At 45.4% G+C, this 18137-nt stretch overlaps 1 protein-coding gene across 5 annotated transcripts in view; it reads left to right on the top strand.

Annotated features, from left to right (window-relative positions):
* The first annotated feature begins 7984 nt into the window (after window positions 1-7984).
* The window catches only part of EFHB (EF-hand domain family member B), a 65519-nt gene continuing 55366 nt past the window's right edge, over window positions 7985-18137 (top strand). For 3 of the 5 annotated variants that reach the window (XM_059884987.1, XM_059884979.1, XM_059884988.1), the window contains exon 1: window positions 7988-8977. In XM_059884987.1, coding sequence (XP_059740970.1) covers window positions 8057-8977 — 921 coding nt within the window. In that variant the 5' untranslated portion in view covers window positions 7988-8056. Of the gene's footprint in view, window positions 8978-18137 lie in introns of all 5 variants that reach the window. The other 2 variants (XM_059884990.1, NM_001206608.2) reach the window with 2 other exon arrangements.

Below are 18137 nucleotides of genomic sequence, written 5' to 3'. Positions count from 1 at the left end.
GTAGCGAGGAGCGCCCCTCCGTCACTTCCGCCGTCGCCCGCCCGCTCGCTCCGTCCGCGCCCCCGCCCGCGCTCAGAGCCCTCCCTGGCGGGGCGGAGCCTCTGGGTCACGTGATCCCGCCCGCCGCGGGGCGGCTCCAGCCGCGGGCCACCTCCCACCCCCGGAGGCCCCTGCGCGCGCAGCCCCGCCCTCGCGCGCGCCATTGTTGTTTGGCTGGATGCTTAGGCCTCCTTTGGTCCGTGGGCCGGGAACGGCGGGGAGCGCCTGTTTAGCTGCCCTGCTTTCGAGGGCACCTTGGAGAGCTCGGGCCGAAGTAGGGCGCGGTGTCCCCTGTCCCTTACCCTGCAGCACCGACTCTGCTAGGTCGGCAGACTTTTCTGGCAGAGAGAGCCTCCTGACGCGCGTCTTTGCGGGTGGATGGGTGGGTGAAGGCTGGTGAGGGGCATTTACTCCGGGGAGGAGGGTGTGACCCAGAGGTGTCTTCTTAGGCGGGGAGGTCTTCCATAATAACCTGCTTTCCCGAGAGTTTTACCAGTTTTTAGTGGAGAAGGGCACGTTATGAAATAATAGGTAGCTTTTACGGAGAATTCCCTGTCATGGGTTACTGTTTGTACTAAATTCTAGACAGGAATTAATCCATTTTTCTTCCTGCGCTAGGAGGCTTTAACTCTGAGACTAGCATGGTTGTCCGACTTCTGCTTTGGAATATGACCTCCACGGAGTGGTCTCGCTGCTGTCTAGCACAGTGACTGACAGCCTGGAAGTCTCCAGTCATGTTTGTGGAATCATGAATGTGCCCTGCCTGTTTAACTGGTAAAGAATTCGAGGCACGGAGATTGTGTAACTTGTCCAGAATCACGGCGGAGTAGGTGCTGAAATCGTCTTTAAATTGCAGACTGGCTCAGAGCCTGAGTTCTTAAGCACAGTTCCATTAAAGAACCCAAGACATGCATCAGCTTCCTTTGCAGGAAGTTAGAGAACTAACATGTTTGCCAGGAGGGAAGGGATAGGGAGTTTGGAATGGACATGTGCACGCTGCTATATTTTAAACGCACAACCAGCAAGCACCTGCTGTGTAGGGCAGGGAGCTCTGCTCAATGTGAGATGGCAGCCCCGCTGGGAGGGGAGTTCGGAGGTGAGGGCGTGTTCACCATTGAGTCCTCTCAGGCTTTTTGAAACGCCAGGGACTGTAACCTGCCAGGCTTCTCTGTCCATGGAATGTTCCAGGCAAGGAGACTGGAGTAGGTTGCCATTTCCTTCTCCAGGGCCTCTTCCGGACCCAGGGATCAAATACGAGTTTCTTGCGTCTCCTGCATTGGCAGGTGGATTCTTCACCACTGTGACGCCTGAGAAGCCCCTCTGGGGAGAATGAATACACAAGTATGTATGGCTGAGTCCCACTTGAAACTATCGCCAACATTGTTAATTGGCTGTACTCCAGTATAAAATAAAAAGTTAAAAAAAATTGTTTCACTACAATCTCAGACAGTCTGGGCATCTGAAACCAAAACAAAAATCCTTTTGGAATTTGGTAGAGTGTTAAATCGATTTTTCCTCAGGATGAGGGTTTTTTTTTTTTTTCAGTTTGCTGTTTATTATTTATAGCCCTGTTGTGAGGACATCAGTATTGACTGTCTGACAGCTGGGATTACGGACAAATCTTTCTTCAGTGCCACCTGTATTCTGGAATTGGTAGTTTAGGGTCAGGATATGCATGATGTAAGCATTCTATTATAAAATGTGTTGTACTTGACAGATACAGAACACCCTTATGTATTGATTTATAAGGAAAATAAGATGAAAGTATTTTTAAATAAAAGTTCAAGTCACTCATGTTCCAAAGTTGGCGCCACTGTCTTCATTTTTATGCCATCCACACGTATCACAGTTTTATGTTGTCATTAGTTTGTTCTTGGGAATCAAAAGTCAAATGATTTATGTTGAAAAGCCTAACTCCTGTCTTCTGACTACTTAGTTCTTTTTCCAGTTCTTTTTCCTAGAGGTAGTGTTAACTTTGTTTTTGCAAAGTTACTGTTATATTCAACTCTATATATTTTCTCCATTTTACGCAATCTAAAACATATCAGATTCTCTGCGATATACTTTTTATTTTTCTCTTTATTACTGTCCAGGTTATCTATTGTTCAGAAACAAATGACTCCAAAGCTTAGTCATTTAAAAAATTATTGTCTCTTGGTTCTGGGGGTTGAGTGGGCTCAGGTGATTTTCTTATGTGATGGCGGGGGATCAGTCCTGGGGCTCGCGTCACCTCAGCATGTCTGGGAGCTCAGCTCGGGCTGTCGGCCAGAATACCTGCCTATGGCCTGCCTCCTGGTTTTGGTTTCCTCACAGCATGTTGCTGGATTCAAGCATGAATGTCCCCAAGATACCAGGCAGAGGCTGGGTGGCTTTTTATGACCTACCCCCAGAATTTCACAGAGATAGTAGTGATGCTCAAGTCACAGACTTGTACAGATTTGAGGAAAGAAAGCCAGTGTCATGTTTTAACAAGAATATGCATGAAATCTTGTGGCCATCTTGGAAAATACACTGAGTTTTCTAATCATTTTATGAAAAGTGTCCTCATTTTTCTTGGCTATATCAGCAGTCTATTGAATGAAACATCAATAGTTTTATCAATTCTAGTTTCAGATTTGCACAGTTTCATATTTTGGGGTGTTAGTGCTGCAGTGCTGGATAAAGCACAAATTGGAATCAAGATTGCCAGAAGTATCAATAACCTCAGGTAAGCAGATGACACGACCCACACAGCAGAAAGTGAAGAGGAACTAAAGAGCCTCTTGATGAAAATCAAAGAGGGGAGTGAAAAAGTTGGGTTAAAGCTCAACGTTCAAAAAACTAAGATCATGGCATCTGATCCCATCACTTCATGGCAAATAGATGGGGAAACAGTGACTGATTTTATTTTCTTGGGCTCCAAAATCACTGAGGATGGTGACAGCAGCCATGAAAGCAAAAGACACTTGCTTCTTGGAAGCTCCTTGGAAGAAAATCTAATACCTAGGCAGTGTATTAAAAAGCAGACATCGCTTTGCTGACAGGTCCCTATAGTCAAAGCTATGGTTTTTCCAGCAGTCATGTACGGATGTGAGTTGGACCATAAAAAAGGCTGAGTGCCAAAGAATCGATGCTTTTGAACTGTGGTGTTGGAGAAGACTCTTGAGAGTCCCTTGGACTGCAAGGAGATCCAACCAGTCCATTCTGAAGGAGATCAGCCCTGAATATTCATTGGAAGGACTGATACTGAAGCTGAAGCTCCAATACTCTGGCCACCTGATGGGAAGAGCTGACTCACTGGAAAAGACCCTGATGCTGGGGAAGATTGAAGGCAGGAGGAGAAGGGGCAGCAGAGGATGAGATGGTTGGGTGGCATCACCAACTCGATGGACATGGGCTTGAGCAAGCTCTGGGAAGTGATGGAGGACAGGGTAGCCTGTGTGCTGCAGTGACAGGTTCACACAGAGCCAGACACGACTGAATAACTGAACAACAGCAAAGTGCTGCAGTGAATAATTTAATTCATAAGTCATTTTTCATGTATTTCTGTAACAAGTTTCTCCAAGTTGATTGCTGTTAAAAGTTACATACTTTGTAATTCTGATACATTTTTCCACACTGCCCTCCAACCAGCAATGCACGAAATGTCTGTTACCCTATTTCACTAACTCGAGGTAGTGTCATACTTGTAGATCTTTGCCATTCTTACATACATTGATCTCTGCATTTTTTGGTGTACATTTTTTCACATAATAGGGGTGAAGTCAATCATTGTTTACATTTTCTGTGAACTATAACCATGGTATTATATAGAATCATTTGCAGTAATCATACTATTGTATTTGTTTCATTTATTAATGATAATATCTCTGTATTGTATTCATATTTATTTTAGAGATCCCCTGGAGTAGGAAATGGTAACTCACCCCAATATTCTTGCCTAGAACATTCCATGGACAGAGGAGCCTGGCGGGCTACAGTCCATGAAGTCACAGAGTCGGAAACGACTGAGTGACTAAGCATGCACACACGCACGCGTGTATTTGGGCTAAGGTACCCTGTGGGTGCTCAGGCAGCATTTTGCAATGAAGGTCATTTGAATCCTTGAGCAGCCAGTCTTTCGGATCAGCTCCCCAGTTACTAACCCTGAGAGCATTATGTGTCATATGTAAATGGTGTCTGTGGCACTTTATCCCCAGAGGTGGTTCCAATACGGTGTGTTAGTCATGGTGATACCTGTTGAACAGTCCTGGGAAGAATCAGGAAATAGGACATGTCATATTAATTTTGGCAAATCAACAGTATGTCCAAAACGAGAGCTCTGCATCCCAAACGTGATTCTGCTTGATGACTGGTATTCACAGCCTCTCAGTCACCTAGACCTGAAAAAGTAGAATCATTTTCAGCTCTTCATGTCCATCTATCACCCAAAATTCTCTAATCCCCAAATCTGAGCTATATTCCCAAAGCCTGGGCCATGAAAGTATTCATATAAACTGGAGTTAATGCATACGCCTGCCTTTTCAATCCACTCCTACTCAGAAATATTCAGTTGCTAAACAGAGTTTAGCAAAGTTCTTCAACTCTGGTCCCAGCCCATGTTTCTTTCATTCTAAGCGGCCCCTCCTCCCAATACTTGCCTTGTGCCCCAATCGTACCATCTGCTCTGCGATCGCCATTTTTCATTTTGGCATCTTTGATCACTTTTTTCTCTGCGTCTGGAATATCATGCCCTCTCATCACTCAGGTCTCACCTTGGCCAGGTTGCAGGCTCCTTTGGATGGCATCTGAGGATTCTTCTACTGGAGCGATCTTATTCCTGTAATTTCATGGTACTTTACTCTCTATAATAGTTCTGATATCTGTCTGCGTTTTATTTTACAGTTAGAAAGTGTCTGCCTAGACTTTCCTCCTTAGGCTTTCATTCCCATTAGGATTTTAAGGTTCTTAGGGCCAGGACCATAATTTATTCATGATTTCAATTCCTCGCAGAGGAACTTGGTTGAAACAACAGGGACCACCAAAATATTTGTGAACTTAATTACTTTTTTTTGGCAGTGCCACATGGCTTGTGGGATCTTAGTTCCCCAACCAGAAATCAAACCCGGCCCTTGGCAGTGAGAGCACCAAGTCCTAACCACTGGACCACCAAGGAGCTCCTGAGTTTAATTACGTTTGGACTGGGGAACATCTGACTTAAGAAGACCTCGCAGGCAATACAGGGATGCCGAAATTTATTCATTGTTAAGAACTCCCCATCATTGTTCTAGGCTATTGCTTCCTTATTCATTTCTTTTTACTGATTTTGTCTATTAATTCACCTCCTTCATGAGGGAATTTCCTGGCAGTCTGATCATTCAGTTCAGTTCAGTTCAGTTGCTCAGTCGTGTCCGACTCTTTGTGACCCCATGAATCGCAGCACGCCAGGCCTCCTTGTCCATCACCATCTCCCGGAGTTCACTCAAACTCATCATGTCCATTGAGTCAGTGATGCCATCCAGCCATCTCATCCTCTGTCGTCCCTTTTCCTCCTGCCCCCAATCCTTCCCAGCATCAGAGTCTTTTCCAATAAGTCAACTCTTCGCATAAGATGGCCAAAGTACTGGAGTTTCAGCTTTAGCATCATTCCTTCCAAAGAACACCCAGGGTTGATCTACTTTAGAATGGACTGGTTGGATCTCCTTGCAGTCCAAGGGACTCTCAAGTCTTCTCCAACACCACAGTTCAAAAGCATCAATTCTTCGGTGCTCAGCTTTCTTCACAGTCCAACTCTCACATCCATACATGACCACTGGAAAAACCCTAGCCTTGACTAGACGGACCTTTGTTGGCAAAGTAATGTCTCTGCTTTTCAATATGCTATCTAGGTTGGCCATAACTTTTCTTCCAAGGAGTAAGCATTAGAACTCCTCGTTTTCACTACTGGGGCCCATGTTCAATGTTCTGGGAACTAAGACCAGCAAGCCACAGGCCATGGCCAAAAAAAAAAACACCACCTCACTTCATTCATGAATACATTCCCTAGTATTTTATAGTTTAGCCATAATGTCTGCCTGGGGAAGTGCTGCTCAGTGGCTGGCACTTCTAAGGTGCAGTGGTAATCTGGGAGAGCTGGGAATGCCACACTAAAGCTTTGCCCTCGTACTACCACTCACAATATGCTGTGTGTGTTTTTCCTAACCCAGGATACCTGAGGAGGACAGATAATTGGATACATTTTTGTATTAAATGTAAGATCCTACCAGTTGATAAAATTTCTCAAGGAAGCTACAAAATGGATAGAGCCTAAATACAGTCATACAGAACTCAGCACGGCGTTCGAGGGCTGCCTTTGCCCCCAAACCTCTAAACATGGACTGGAGAACTCCCAGTACCTTGCGTCTCTCAACCACCCACAACATTCCATGTCTTCTTCCTTCCCCTCCAGGAAATCTGTCTTCCCTTGATCGTGTAGCTGAAGAATGACTCTTTGCATAGATAGTGAGGAATGATAACGTTTGCTTTTAACTGGGACAGTTTGGAGAAAAAAAACGAAAGGTAATTCTGACAGAAGGCATTGCAGGCCTGGTGGCAAGGCAGTGAGAAAAAAGTGGGAACCTGAGCTGCTCAGGCTTCAAAAGCTCGTGTGTCTGCAGGGCACCTGCAGCCTCAGCTCAGTGTCACCCGCCAGGGGGTTGCTGAACCTGCTGATTCTAAAGGGGCTTCCCTCCACAGCACAGTGTTCCATTTTCTCCATAACACTCTTCACTCATCTTGTGAAATGACCTCATTCATTGGTTTACTTGGTGGTTATCTATCCCTATTGTGGTTGTTTAGTTGAAAAGCTGTGTTCGACTCCTTTGGGACCCCGTGGACTGTAGCACACCAGGCTCCTCTGTCCATGGGATTTCCCAGGCAAGAATACTAGAGTGGGTTGCCATTTCCTTCTCCAGAGGATCTTCCTGACCCAAGGATCGAACCCAGGACTCTTGAATTGTGGGCAGATTCTTACCAGCAGAGCCACCAGGGAAGCCCCCAGTATATGTAGAACATGACAAATATTCAAATACGCATTCATTAAAACTTGAAAGAGTTTAAAGAAAATCCCATATGTAAGTTTGAGTTTGCCACATTATTTTTAAAATCCAATATTCGGGGCTTCGCTGGTGGTCCAGTGGTTGGGAGTCCATCTGCCATCGCAGATGACACCAGATTCGATCCCTGGTCCGGGAAGATCCTACATGCCTCTGGGAGGCTAAGCCTGAGGCACAACTACTGAGCCCTGGAGCCTGTGCTCTGCAACAAGAGAAGCCCTTCCAATGAGAAGCCCTCGCATCACCACTGGAGAGTAGCCCCACTCACTGCACCTGGAGAGATGCCACGCACGACGGAGACCCAGTGCAGCCAAAGATCACTAAATAAATTTAAAAATCCATCATGCATTATTGTATAACTCATTCCAAGCTTTAATATATTTACTTGAAATACTCTTTAAAGTACAGTTATTGAAGTGTAAGTCACACTTTTAAGATGGTCCTTACCACAGCTGCCAAACGTAACTTCACAGATTTTTTTTAAAGGAGTTCTTAAGCACTGAGAGAACTACAGGCAGTTCGCAGGTACTTTCACAAGCCAGGACGTAAAACAGGCGCTCTCCACCAGAGAGAGGGCTGTTCATTCCTTGAACAGGCCCTGTCGACAGTGAAGTCAACAGGCCCGCAGCGGGGAGGAGACCCCTGGCTGAACCCACCCTGAGGGGACCGCCTTGTGAGAAGTTGGGCATCATGTGCTCTAGAGCCCAGAACCACATATTTCAAGTACTTTTCTTGCCCTCCAGTCTTCTAAAGAGGGGTGGAAGGAGAGGGTAAGAGAGGAGGCTAGGATAAGGGAGAAAGATGAGGAGAGATGGGGGAGAGGAGGGAAGAGAAGGGCGTGGCTCGCGCACAGAGCTGCGCTCCAAGCCCCGCCCCCGTTTCCCAGGTAACCGGGTAAACAGACCTTGCCTCCTCTTCCCTGCGAACCCCGCTAGGTGTTGAACGGGCAGGGACCCAGGGTGGAGATGTGCTCTTTTCTGAGAGTGCCGTCCCCCAAAGGGTTGGAGCCCTCCAAGGGGTTAGGAGCTCCCCTCCAGCCCGGTACAGCTTACCCCTCAGAGATGAGTGCCCTTGGACCGGGAATGACGGTGTCTGGGAGGAAATCTCCCCTGAGCATGGAGGTGGGACTCGCCCCGGAAGGAAAGGATGACTTAGAAGAGAGGAGAGTCTTCATGGGAACAACATCTCCCACGGAGCTGGGGCTCAGAGTGGGCTTAAGAAAAGATTTCCCATGTAGTAAGACATATGAGGAGAGGATGGCATCACCAGAAATAAGATCTCCATCAAGCAAGGGGCTTGAACTGAGATTGAAAAGACAGAATATTTCTAGGACCGTCATGGATGGGAGTAATTTAGGAGTCCACAGGGTCTCAGCCTCACAGGAAACAAAACCTCCTCTGAGTGCGTTGCCCGGAAGAGTGGGTTTAGAAAAGGAGCGTTTTCTGGCAGGGTATTGTCCAGGAAGGGTAACACAGCCTCCACTGGGCCAGGGGTGTGAAAGTCCACAGGCTTCAGGGGGCAGGAGATGTCCTGTGACTGGTGACCCTGAAGGGTTCGGGGCGTCAGTGAGCAAGCTACCGGCTTTGGGGATGGAGTGTAGAGGGGAACTGGGAGGAGAGTCCGCCTGTGTGGTGATGAAGCCCAGGGCAGAGACAGAGCCTCCTGTGGAGGTGGACATGGGGCTCACCCGCCTGGAGGAGCCGGCTGAAATGGAGTCTCCAGAGCCCCAGATGGGCTTGGTGATGGAACCTCCTGCATGGCAGTTGGCCCAACAACCTGAGGAGCAAAGGGAAGCTGAGAACACTGAACCAGGAGTAGAACCTCCAGATCGCATCAGACCCATATACTCTGGGAAATTTTTTGATCGGATGCCTTGCTGGCCAAGTGTAAGTTTTTTTCCTAACACTTTCCCCCTTTCTTCTTTGACTTACATTCCATCCCTCAGTCTGCACCTTCTCAATCTTCTTTCTCCAGTACATGTTGTATCCTAGTATTCACGTAGCTTTTTTCAGAAACATTTTTCTTTTTCCATTCATTATTCTGTGACTTATTTGTTCTTTCAGTTAAGACTTGTGACCATTATGCTGGGTCCAGGGCACTAACAAATGAAAAGCACGTGGTCCCTACCCTGTGGGTTTAGGTTGTCACTCCAATGATGAAGACGATAACTAAACAAATATTATGTAGATATCTATATGAATAGAAAACAAATGTGATTCTTCCTTAATAGAGGTTCACTGTAAACATGGAGCTCAATGGAAAATTTGGACAGTTTTGTTTGGAGGAGATGGCAAAGTCTTTACAGAGCTAGTAGTACTGGAGCTTATTTAGAAAGGGGACTTCCTTGGCCGTCCAGTGGTTAAGACTGTGACCCCAGTGCAGGGGTCATGGGTTCAATCCCAGGTTGGAGAATTAAGATCCTGCATGGACTGTAAGGAGATCAAACCAGTCCATCCTAAAGGAAATCAGTCCTGAATATTCATTGGAAGGACTGATGCTGAAGCTGAAACTCCAATACTTTGGCCGCCTGATGCGAAGAACTGATTCATTTGAAAAGACCCTGATGCTGGGAAAGATAGAAGGTGGGAGGAGAAGGTGACTACAAAGGATGAGATGGTTGGATGGCGTCACTAACTCAATGGACATGAGTTTGAGTAAACTCCAGGAGTTGGTGATGGACAGGGAAGCCGGGCATGCTGCAGTCCATGGGGTCACAGTTGGACATGACTGAGTGCCTGAACTGAGTCCTTAAAAAAATGTGTCAGTATTTGTCAGTTGGGAAAAAGGGTTGAGGCACCTTGAGCCAAGAACGGCATACAGCATGGCCAAAACTTCTTGAGTCGGGAGGTATAAGCAATTCTGTTTAGCCAGCATAGCAGTAGGAGATGAAGAAGAAATCGAAAGGTCCACAACGCAGGAGTAAAACATGTGGGGAGAGAGCAATGGTGGGTCTTCACGAGGGAGGAAATAAAGACAGTTTGCTTTTTGTAAAGATATATGTGTTATCAATAATAATGGTGGACTGGAAGGGAAAGATATTGAATAGTTAGGCTATTTCAAGGTAATGATGGCCTGAAAGTAATGCGGAGTTAGAAAGAATGGATAGGAAAGAGCCATTCTGAGAAGATTTCAGGAGACGGTATTGTTAAGAATTGCCATCCAGTTGTGGATCTATGTGGTGAAAGACAGGGAAGTTGATGGACAACTTAGGAGTTTCTCTGTTGATAATGAGACATCTTCCGGTTTGGTGGCCCATGAGTATCTGGTGAACACCTGGAGCTTGCAGTCCTGAGTGTGAGACATCTGGAGGGTGCCAGATGAAACAGCCAGGGAGACAGCTGGAGCCGTGGGTGGGGGTAGGACGAGAAGGTCTGGGCAGGAACCTTGGGGAACCTGTGAGACTGTCAGAAGAAGGAATGTCAGCTAGGTAATTGTTTTATTTTCTTATTTTTTAAACATTTTGGCCTTGCCATGTGGCATGTGGGATCTTAGTTCCCCTACCAGGGATGGAACCTGCTCCTCCAGTGGAAGCATGGAGTCTTAACCACTGAATCACCAGAGATGTCCCAACTACATGAGTTCTTGAGGACAAGGATTTTCTCATATTTATTGCATAGCTTCATGGCATATCACAATGCCCAGCTTATAGTGGCCATTCAGTAAATATATGTTTGATAAACAGGAGGAGGGCTGGATGAGTGAGTGGGATAGAAGGAAAAGACAAGTTGAAGAGGGTGGTATTGAGGAACAGAAAGGGAGCACCCTTAAAATGTTCGGGGAATAAAGGAGAGATAGGAGAACACAGTTTCGCTGAACTGGTCACAGGGATTCTGCAGAATTTTCTCTTTCTGCATCTGCAGACTTCTGTTCCCCTTGGGGCTCAGGGCGTTCTTTTGCCTCGGACCCCTTTACTCTCTGGTTCCCTCGTTGGGTTTCCCCAGCCACTCTCATCTCACTTGGCCGTGCCTGCTTCTCCTTTCTGGATGGGTTCTGCAGTCTACGGCTTCAGACCTGACCTCACGTAGGAGCGGAGACCAGCTTCCGGTTTCCGATACAGGCAATTCTAAAACTCCTGCTTCCTCCTCCCTTTCACATCCTCCTTTCTAAATGTGAAAGGATAGGGACGAGAGCTTCAAGGAGAAAGTAACCAGCAGTGTTAAAAACGTCTGCGATCGGGGAAATAGAATAAAGATAAACCAGCTTTGGACATTCAGGGAACTAGTGACATTGTTAGAATTCAGGTTCCAGTATACTGAAGAGTGAAATTAGAATTAGAGAAAAGTATTGTGAATTTTTTTTCCCCTGAAGAAGTGTGACAGTGAAGGGAATGGAGTAAGGATTCGTTTAGGGATACATTTGTTTAGTGGATCGGGAGGGGAGTTTGAGATAACTCCAAGGAGCTGATGAGCCTACCCTAGGTAGGCAGGAGGGAGTGAAAATGGGACCACAGGCAAGAGGAGAGATGAGTTAAGACTAGAAATGAGACTCCTTTAAAAATACACCTGTAAATATTAAAATATCCGGGGCTTCCTTGGTGGCCCAGTGGTTAAGACTTTGCCTTCCAATATAGGGCGTGTGGGTTCCATCCCTGGTCAGGGAGCTGAGATCTCACATGCCTTGTGGCCAAAAAAGCCAAAACATAAAACAGAAACAGTACCGTAACAAATCAATAAAGACTTAAAAAATGGTCCACATCAAAAAAATCTTAAAAAAATTGAAATACTTACTTTCAGTATAAAACAAAGATAATAACATGGAAAATTGAGAAAACAGGAATGGAAACACACATAAGCTCATTACCGTAACACTTGTACTGGCGGAGAAGGCAATGGCACCCACTCCAGTACTCTTACTTAGAAAATCCCATGGATGGAGGAGCCTGGTGGGCTGCAGTCCATGGGGTCGCTAAGAGTCGGACACGACTGAGCGACTTAGCAGCAGCAACTTCGCAGCAGCAGCAGCGTGCCTACTGGCACTTCATTGCATTCACATTAGTCAACAGTTATTGGTGGCTTTACTATATCTACATTGCCACCCATGTTGCTTTGCAGGGATCAACTCTTTACAGGTGATGAAAATGAGGTGAATTAGATAATCTGGCCAAAGTCTTACAGCTAATAAGTGGTAACCCCAGGATTTGAAGTCACAACTTCCAATTTAAGGGTATAAGTTTTTGTGGCTTCCCTGGCAGTCCAGTGGTTAAGACTCTACCCTTCCAATGTAGGGGGCGAAGGTTCAATTCCTGGTCAGGGAACTAAGTTCCCACAGACCATGTGGCGTGGCTAGAAAAAAAGAATCTGAGTTCTAGACTGTACTATACTTCCTGTAACATTTTTATCCAAATTAATTTTCATGTAGTTGTTAACAGCAAGCATTAAAACTGTCTTTATTTTCACTTATTACTATTTAATACATTTTCAGAGTTGTTACAAAGAATTTTTTAGTGATTAAAAAAAGATTTCTTTAAGTTGATATGTGATTCTTTAGCCAATTCCTTCCCTCACTTTTTGGACAAAAGATTCAGTTCGGTTCAGTTCAGTTGCTCAGTCGTGTCCGACTCTTTGCCATCCCATGAATTGCAGCATGCCAGGCCTCCCTGTCCATCACCAACTCCCAGAGTTCACTCAGACTCACGTCAATCGAGTCAGTGATGCCATCCAGCCATCTCATCCTCTGTCGTCCCCTTCTCCTCCTGCCCCCAATCCCTCCCAGCATCAGAGTCTTTTCCAATGAGTCAACTCTTTGCATGAGGTGGCCAAAGTACTGGAGTTTCAGCCTTAGCATCATTCCTTCCAAAGAAATCCCAGGGTTGATCTCCTTCAGAATGGACTGGTTGGGTCTCCTTGCAGTCCAAGGGACTCTCAAGAGTCTTCTCCAACACCACAGTTCAAAAGCATCAATTCTTCAGTGTTCAGCTTTCTTCACAGTCCAACTCTCACATCCATACATGACCACAGGAAAAACCATAGCCTTGACTAGACAGACCTTTGTTGGCAAAGTAATGTCTCTGCTTTTCAATATGCTATCTAGGTTGGTCATAACTTTTCTTCCAAGGAGTAAGCGTCTTTTAATTTCATGGCTGCAGACACCATCTGTAGTGATTTTGGAGCCCCAAAAAATAAAGTCTGACACTGTTTCCACTGTTTCCCCATCTATTTCCCATGAAGCGACGGGACCAGATGCCAGGATCTTTGTTTTCTGAATATTGAGCTTTAAGCCAACTTTTTCACTCTCCACTTTCACTTTCATCAAGAGGCTTTTGAGTTCCTCTTCACTTTCTGCCATAAGGGTGGTGTCATCTGCATATCTGAGGTTATTGATATTTCTCCCGGCAATCTTGATTCCAGCTTGTGCTTCTTCCAGCCCAGCGTTTCTCATGATGTACTCTGCATAGAAGTTAAATAAGCAGGGTGACAATATACAGCCTTGACGTACTCCTTTTCCTATTTGGAACCAGTCTGTTGTTCCATGTCCAGTTCTAACTGTTGCTTCCTGACCTACAGGATTATTTCCCCACTGTTTTTCTGTAAAAATAGTCTATGAAATTCTTTAGGTATTATATGTCTTAGAATATTTCCTTAGGATAGAGTCTCAGGAGAAGTCAAAGGATGAATCTTTTTCTGGTTCTTATTGCCAAATCACTTCCTGTAAGATTGTACCACTGAATTTTAAAAATTAATAATGATTTGTAAGGCATTGTTTTAATTCAAATTTATTTGATTTATAACAAGACTGAAAGCTGTTTCGTATGGTTGTTTTCATTTTTTTTAAAAAATCCTTACATCTGGTCATCTTGCTGAGCTCTAATTGGTCTTTATTGCTTCCTGTTTCTTTTGGATTTACTGGGCAGATGATCATATTGACGCTGTGGCCTTTCCTTCTTTGATGTTTACAATTCTCACTTTAATTTCCTATCTCACTACACTTCCTATGATCAATAATAGAATATAGAAAGTCTCTTTACAGACTTTAATGGGAATGATTCTAATGGTTCACCATTAAGTATTATATTTGTAATATCCATCCCCAGTTTGCTAAGTATGTTTAAAAATCAGGAATAGAACTTGAGCTATGAAGAGCCTTCTCTGTATTTGTTGAAATACATCTTTTCTGAATTAGCATGGTTAATTTTATAATAGTGAACCATCTTCATATATTTGGGCTGAGCCCTACTTGGTTGTAATGTATTATTATTATTATATACTCTTGGATTTTATTTCCCAGATATTTACTAGGATTTTTGTATCAGTTTTTGTTCAGTTGCTAAGTCATGTCTGACTTTGCGATCCCATGGACTGCAGCACGCCAGGCCTCCCTGTCCATCGCCAACTCCCGGAGCTTACTCAAACCCTTGTCCATGGAGTTGGTGATGCCATCCAACCATCTCATCCTCTGGCGTCCCCTTCTCCTCCTGCCCTCAATCTTTCCCAGCATCAGGGTCTTTTCAAATGAGTCAGCTCTTCGCATCAGGTGGCTATAGTATTGGAGCTTCAGCTTCAGCATCAGTCCTTCCAATGAAAATTCAAGGTTGATTTCCTTTAGGATGGAGTGGTTTGATCTCCTTGCAGTCCAATTGGACAGAGTTTTCCTTTTTGTGTTATCTTTCTCTAAGTTTGGTGTTAAGGTAATGCTAATATGTGAAAAGGATTGGGAAGCCTTCCATATTTTCATTTTCTTTATACTTGCAACAGTTTAGATATTATGCATATTGTCTACTTCTTGTAGACTTTGTAGAACTCATGTAGCTGAAAGGAAAAGAACAGGGGATCCCCAGTGTGCTCCCCGAGGGGTGGGATGGGGAAGCATTTGATGCCCTTGAGTTCATCCAGCCTCAGAGGAGGGAGGAAGTGCACGTGGATGGGGTCAAAACCCATGTTCAAGTTTGGCAGTGAGGACAGCTCAGATGGAAAAATCTAGCTGCTGAGCCTGCTGAAACCAGCCCCTGAAGACACCTGCTTTCCATCAGGCCATTCCAGTGTCCGGGGGAGGGACGCGTCTCTGTAAGGACTCCTGTCCTGTGGCAGCAGGCGAAGGTCTGCCCTGACGGATTACGAGACTCCCGGGGCCTTCTTGTCCTGAGCGACTAGTACACTGAGCTCTGAAGTACAAAGAGGAGAAAAGAAGGAACTTTACAAAGAAAAGTTTAAAAAAGACTGTTGTCTACAATGACTAGACAGTATGTTAGGTGCTGCTGCTGCTGCTAAGTCACTTCAGTCGTGTCCGACTCTGTGCAACCCCATAGACGGCAGCCCACCAGGCTCCCTGGGATTCTCCAAGCAAGAACACTGGAGTGGGTTGCCATTTCCTTCTCCAGTGCATGAAAGGGAAATGTGAAAGTGAAGTCGCTCAGTCATGTCCGACTCTTCGCGACCCCATGGACTGCAGCCTACCAGGCTCCTCCGTCCATGGGTTTTCCAGGCAAGAGTACTGGAGTGGGGTGCCATTGCCTTCTCCTGTTAGGTGCTAGGGCTGTGCAAAGATGAGAAATGATTCAGTACCTGCTTTCAAAACACCCTTACAACCCAGAGTCTTGTGACCAACAAACCAATGATTTTACACTGTGGTAAACGTCGTGCAAAGAGATGCCTTTTCCCCTTCTTGTTCTACACTAAGAGAAAGTGAAAGTGAAAGTGAAAGTGTCACTTGCTTAGTCATGTCTGACTCTGCAATCCCTTAGTCATGTCTGACTCTGCAATCCCAGGAATTGTAGCCTGCCAGGCTCCTCTGTCCATGGAACTCTTCAGGCAAGAATACTGGAGTAGGTAGCCATGCCCTTCTCCAGGGGATCTTCCTGACCCAGAGATTGAACCTGGGTCTCACGTGTTGTAGGCAGATTCTTTACCATCTGAGCCACAAGCGGAGCCCCTGATGGCTATTCAGGGAGTGGGTAGAGGCAAAAGGGTTACCCATTTGTAAATCTTATGAGAAACTGATAATCGTGCAAACCCTGGTACTCAAAAACAAGTCACAGGGCTTCTCTGGTGGCTCAGTGGTAAAAGAGTCTGCCTGCCAATGCAGGAGACACAGGTTCAATCCCTGGTCCGGGAGGATCCCATGTGCCAAGGAGCAAGTAAGCCCACGAGCCACAGCTATTGGGCCTGTGCTCTGGAGCCCGGGAACTGCAGCTACTGAGCCCACGTGCAGCAAGCACTGAAGGCCCAGCCCAGAGGCCGTTCACTGCAACGAGAGAGGCCACTGCAGTGAGAAGTCTGCACCGCAGCTAGAGAGTAACGCCTCTCACTGCACCTAGAGGAAAGCCCAGCACAGCCAAAAATAAATACATAAATAAAAAAATTTTTTTGAACTCCTAATTTTTGTCTGAATTTGCAAAGAGCCAATTTGGGCAGAATTCTCAGAAGTGGATGGTTTCATTTGCATGATGGGTTCAGGGTCTAATGGGCAGAAAGATTGATGCTCTCACTCCTCTTTTTTGATGAGATGTTCAGAGTTAGGGATAGTGATCTATGAGTAAGACAGTGATCTTGACGAAGGGAGACATGGAACCCTTGTATTAGCCTACCCTGCATTCGGAGAGTGGACGACTATGGGCTGGTGGATCTTTCACAGCTGAAAATGGTCTTGTATCAACCTTTCTGAGTTGACCTGAATCTTGGGAACCAATGACGTGAAGTGACAGGGGGACTTGGTCCCTGAAACCTGTGTTTTGAGGGCTGACTGACAAGGTGGCCAAGTGAGGTGGCCCGGGTGTGGCAAGGACGGAGTGCGGAGCCGGTCAGCGGGCTGGGAGTTTGTTTGCACACAGAGAGCCTGAGCAGGAAGGCAAAGACAGGATGGTAGGAGCCAGGCTTCTTACTGGCAGAGAAACAAGTCACAAATACAAAAATGAGAAGGTGGAAGGAATCCTGCTGTGTGACTTGTAATTGGAGGTGTCAGTGGAAACTGATGGTATATCTGCATATCTATATCTAGATAGCTTTACATTTGTAGAGCTTTATTTATTTATAGGGCTTCCCTGGTAGCTCAGCTGGTAAAGTATCCTCCTGCAATGCAGGAGACCCTGGTGTGATTCCTGGGTTAGGAAGCTCCCCTGGAGAAACGATAGGCTACCTGCTCCAGTATTCATTAGCTTCTCCAGTGGCTCAGATGGTGAAGAATCTGCCTGCAATGTGGAAGATCTGGGTTTGATCCCTGGGTTTGGAAGATCCCCTGGAGGAGGGCATGACAACCCACTCTAGTATTCTTGCCTGGAGAATCCCCATGGACAGAGGAGCCTGGTGGGCTACGGTCCATGGGGTCACAGAGTCGGACATGACTGAGCAACTAACCACACACTACGGTTATATCTATATCTATGTCTATATCCTTGTCAATGTCTAAGCTAGATACATTTAATTAAATAGAATATTGTAGAACTGATATAGCTGCGAGTGTGTGGGGGAGTGCATATATCTCCCATTTCCTAACTTCATCCTCTAAGAGGATCTGGAAGTAATGTTTATCTCGTAGCAATGAGCACACCAGAACCTGGATCTTGATTTCTAAACATCATTCTCTATTAAAGGGAATCAGGACTCTGGGGGAATGAGGACTCTAGGGCTGGTGTATTATAATATGAACTTGGAACACTTTTGAGAGCCAAAAAGTAAGAAAACGCTCAAAGAATATTGCAGATATCTCAAAGTGGTGCAGAAACAAGTCTGAAAGGGCTCCTGGAGGGGTTCCACCGAACTATTATACTTTGAGCATTCAATACCATTGCTACTGACTAAAGGGGAAGGGGGGAGGGATAACTTCGGAGTATGGAATTCAGATACACACAGTGCCAGGCATAAAACAGACAAACAAGGACCTGCTGATAGCACAGCCAACTGTAGCCAGTGCCCTGGAACAACCTATTATGGAAAACAATGAAGTGAATTTATACATAAAAAGGAATTTATTGAAAATTTCTTTATGAATTGAACATCCATAAGCATTTTATGAATTGAAAATAGTTAATTTATATACATGAACTGAATCACTTTGCTGTAACAATATTGTAAATCAACTACTTCAATTAAAAATTGCCATTGAATAAAATAGAAA

This window comes from Bos taurus, chromosome 1 (genome assembly GCF_002263795.3).
Source record: "Bos taurus isolate L1 Dominette 01449 registration number 42190680 breed Hereford chromosome 1, ARS-UCD2.0, whole genome shotgun sequence".
In the NCBI taxonomy this organism is placed as follows: Eukaryota; Metazoa; Chordata; class Mammalia; order Artiodactyla; family Bovidae; genus Bos; species Bos taurus.
The sequence above is the reverse complement of the archived record's forward strand: the minus strand, read 5'-3'. Positions and strand labels throughout refer to the sequence as shown.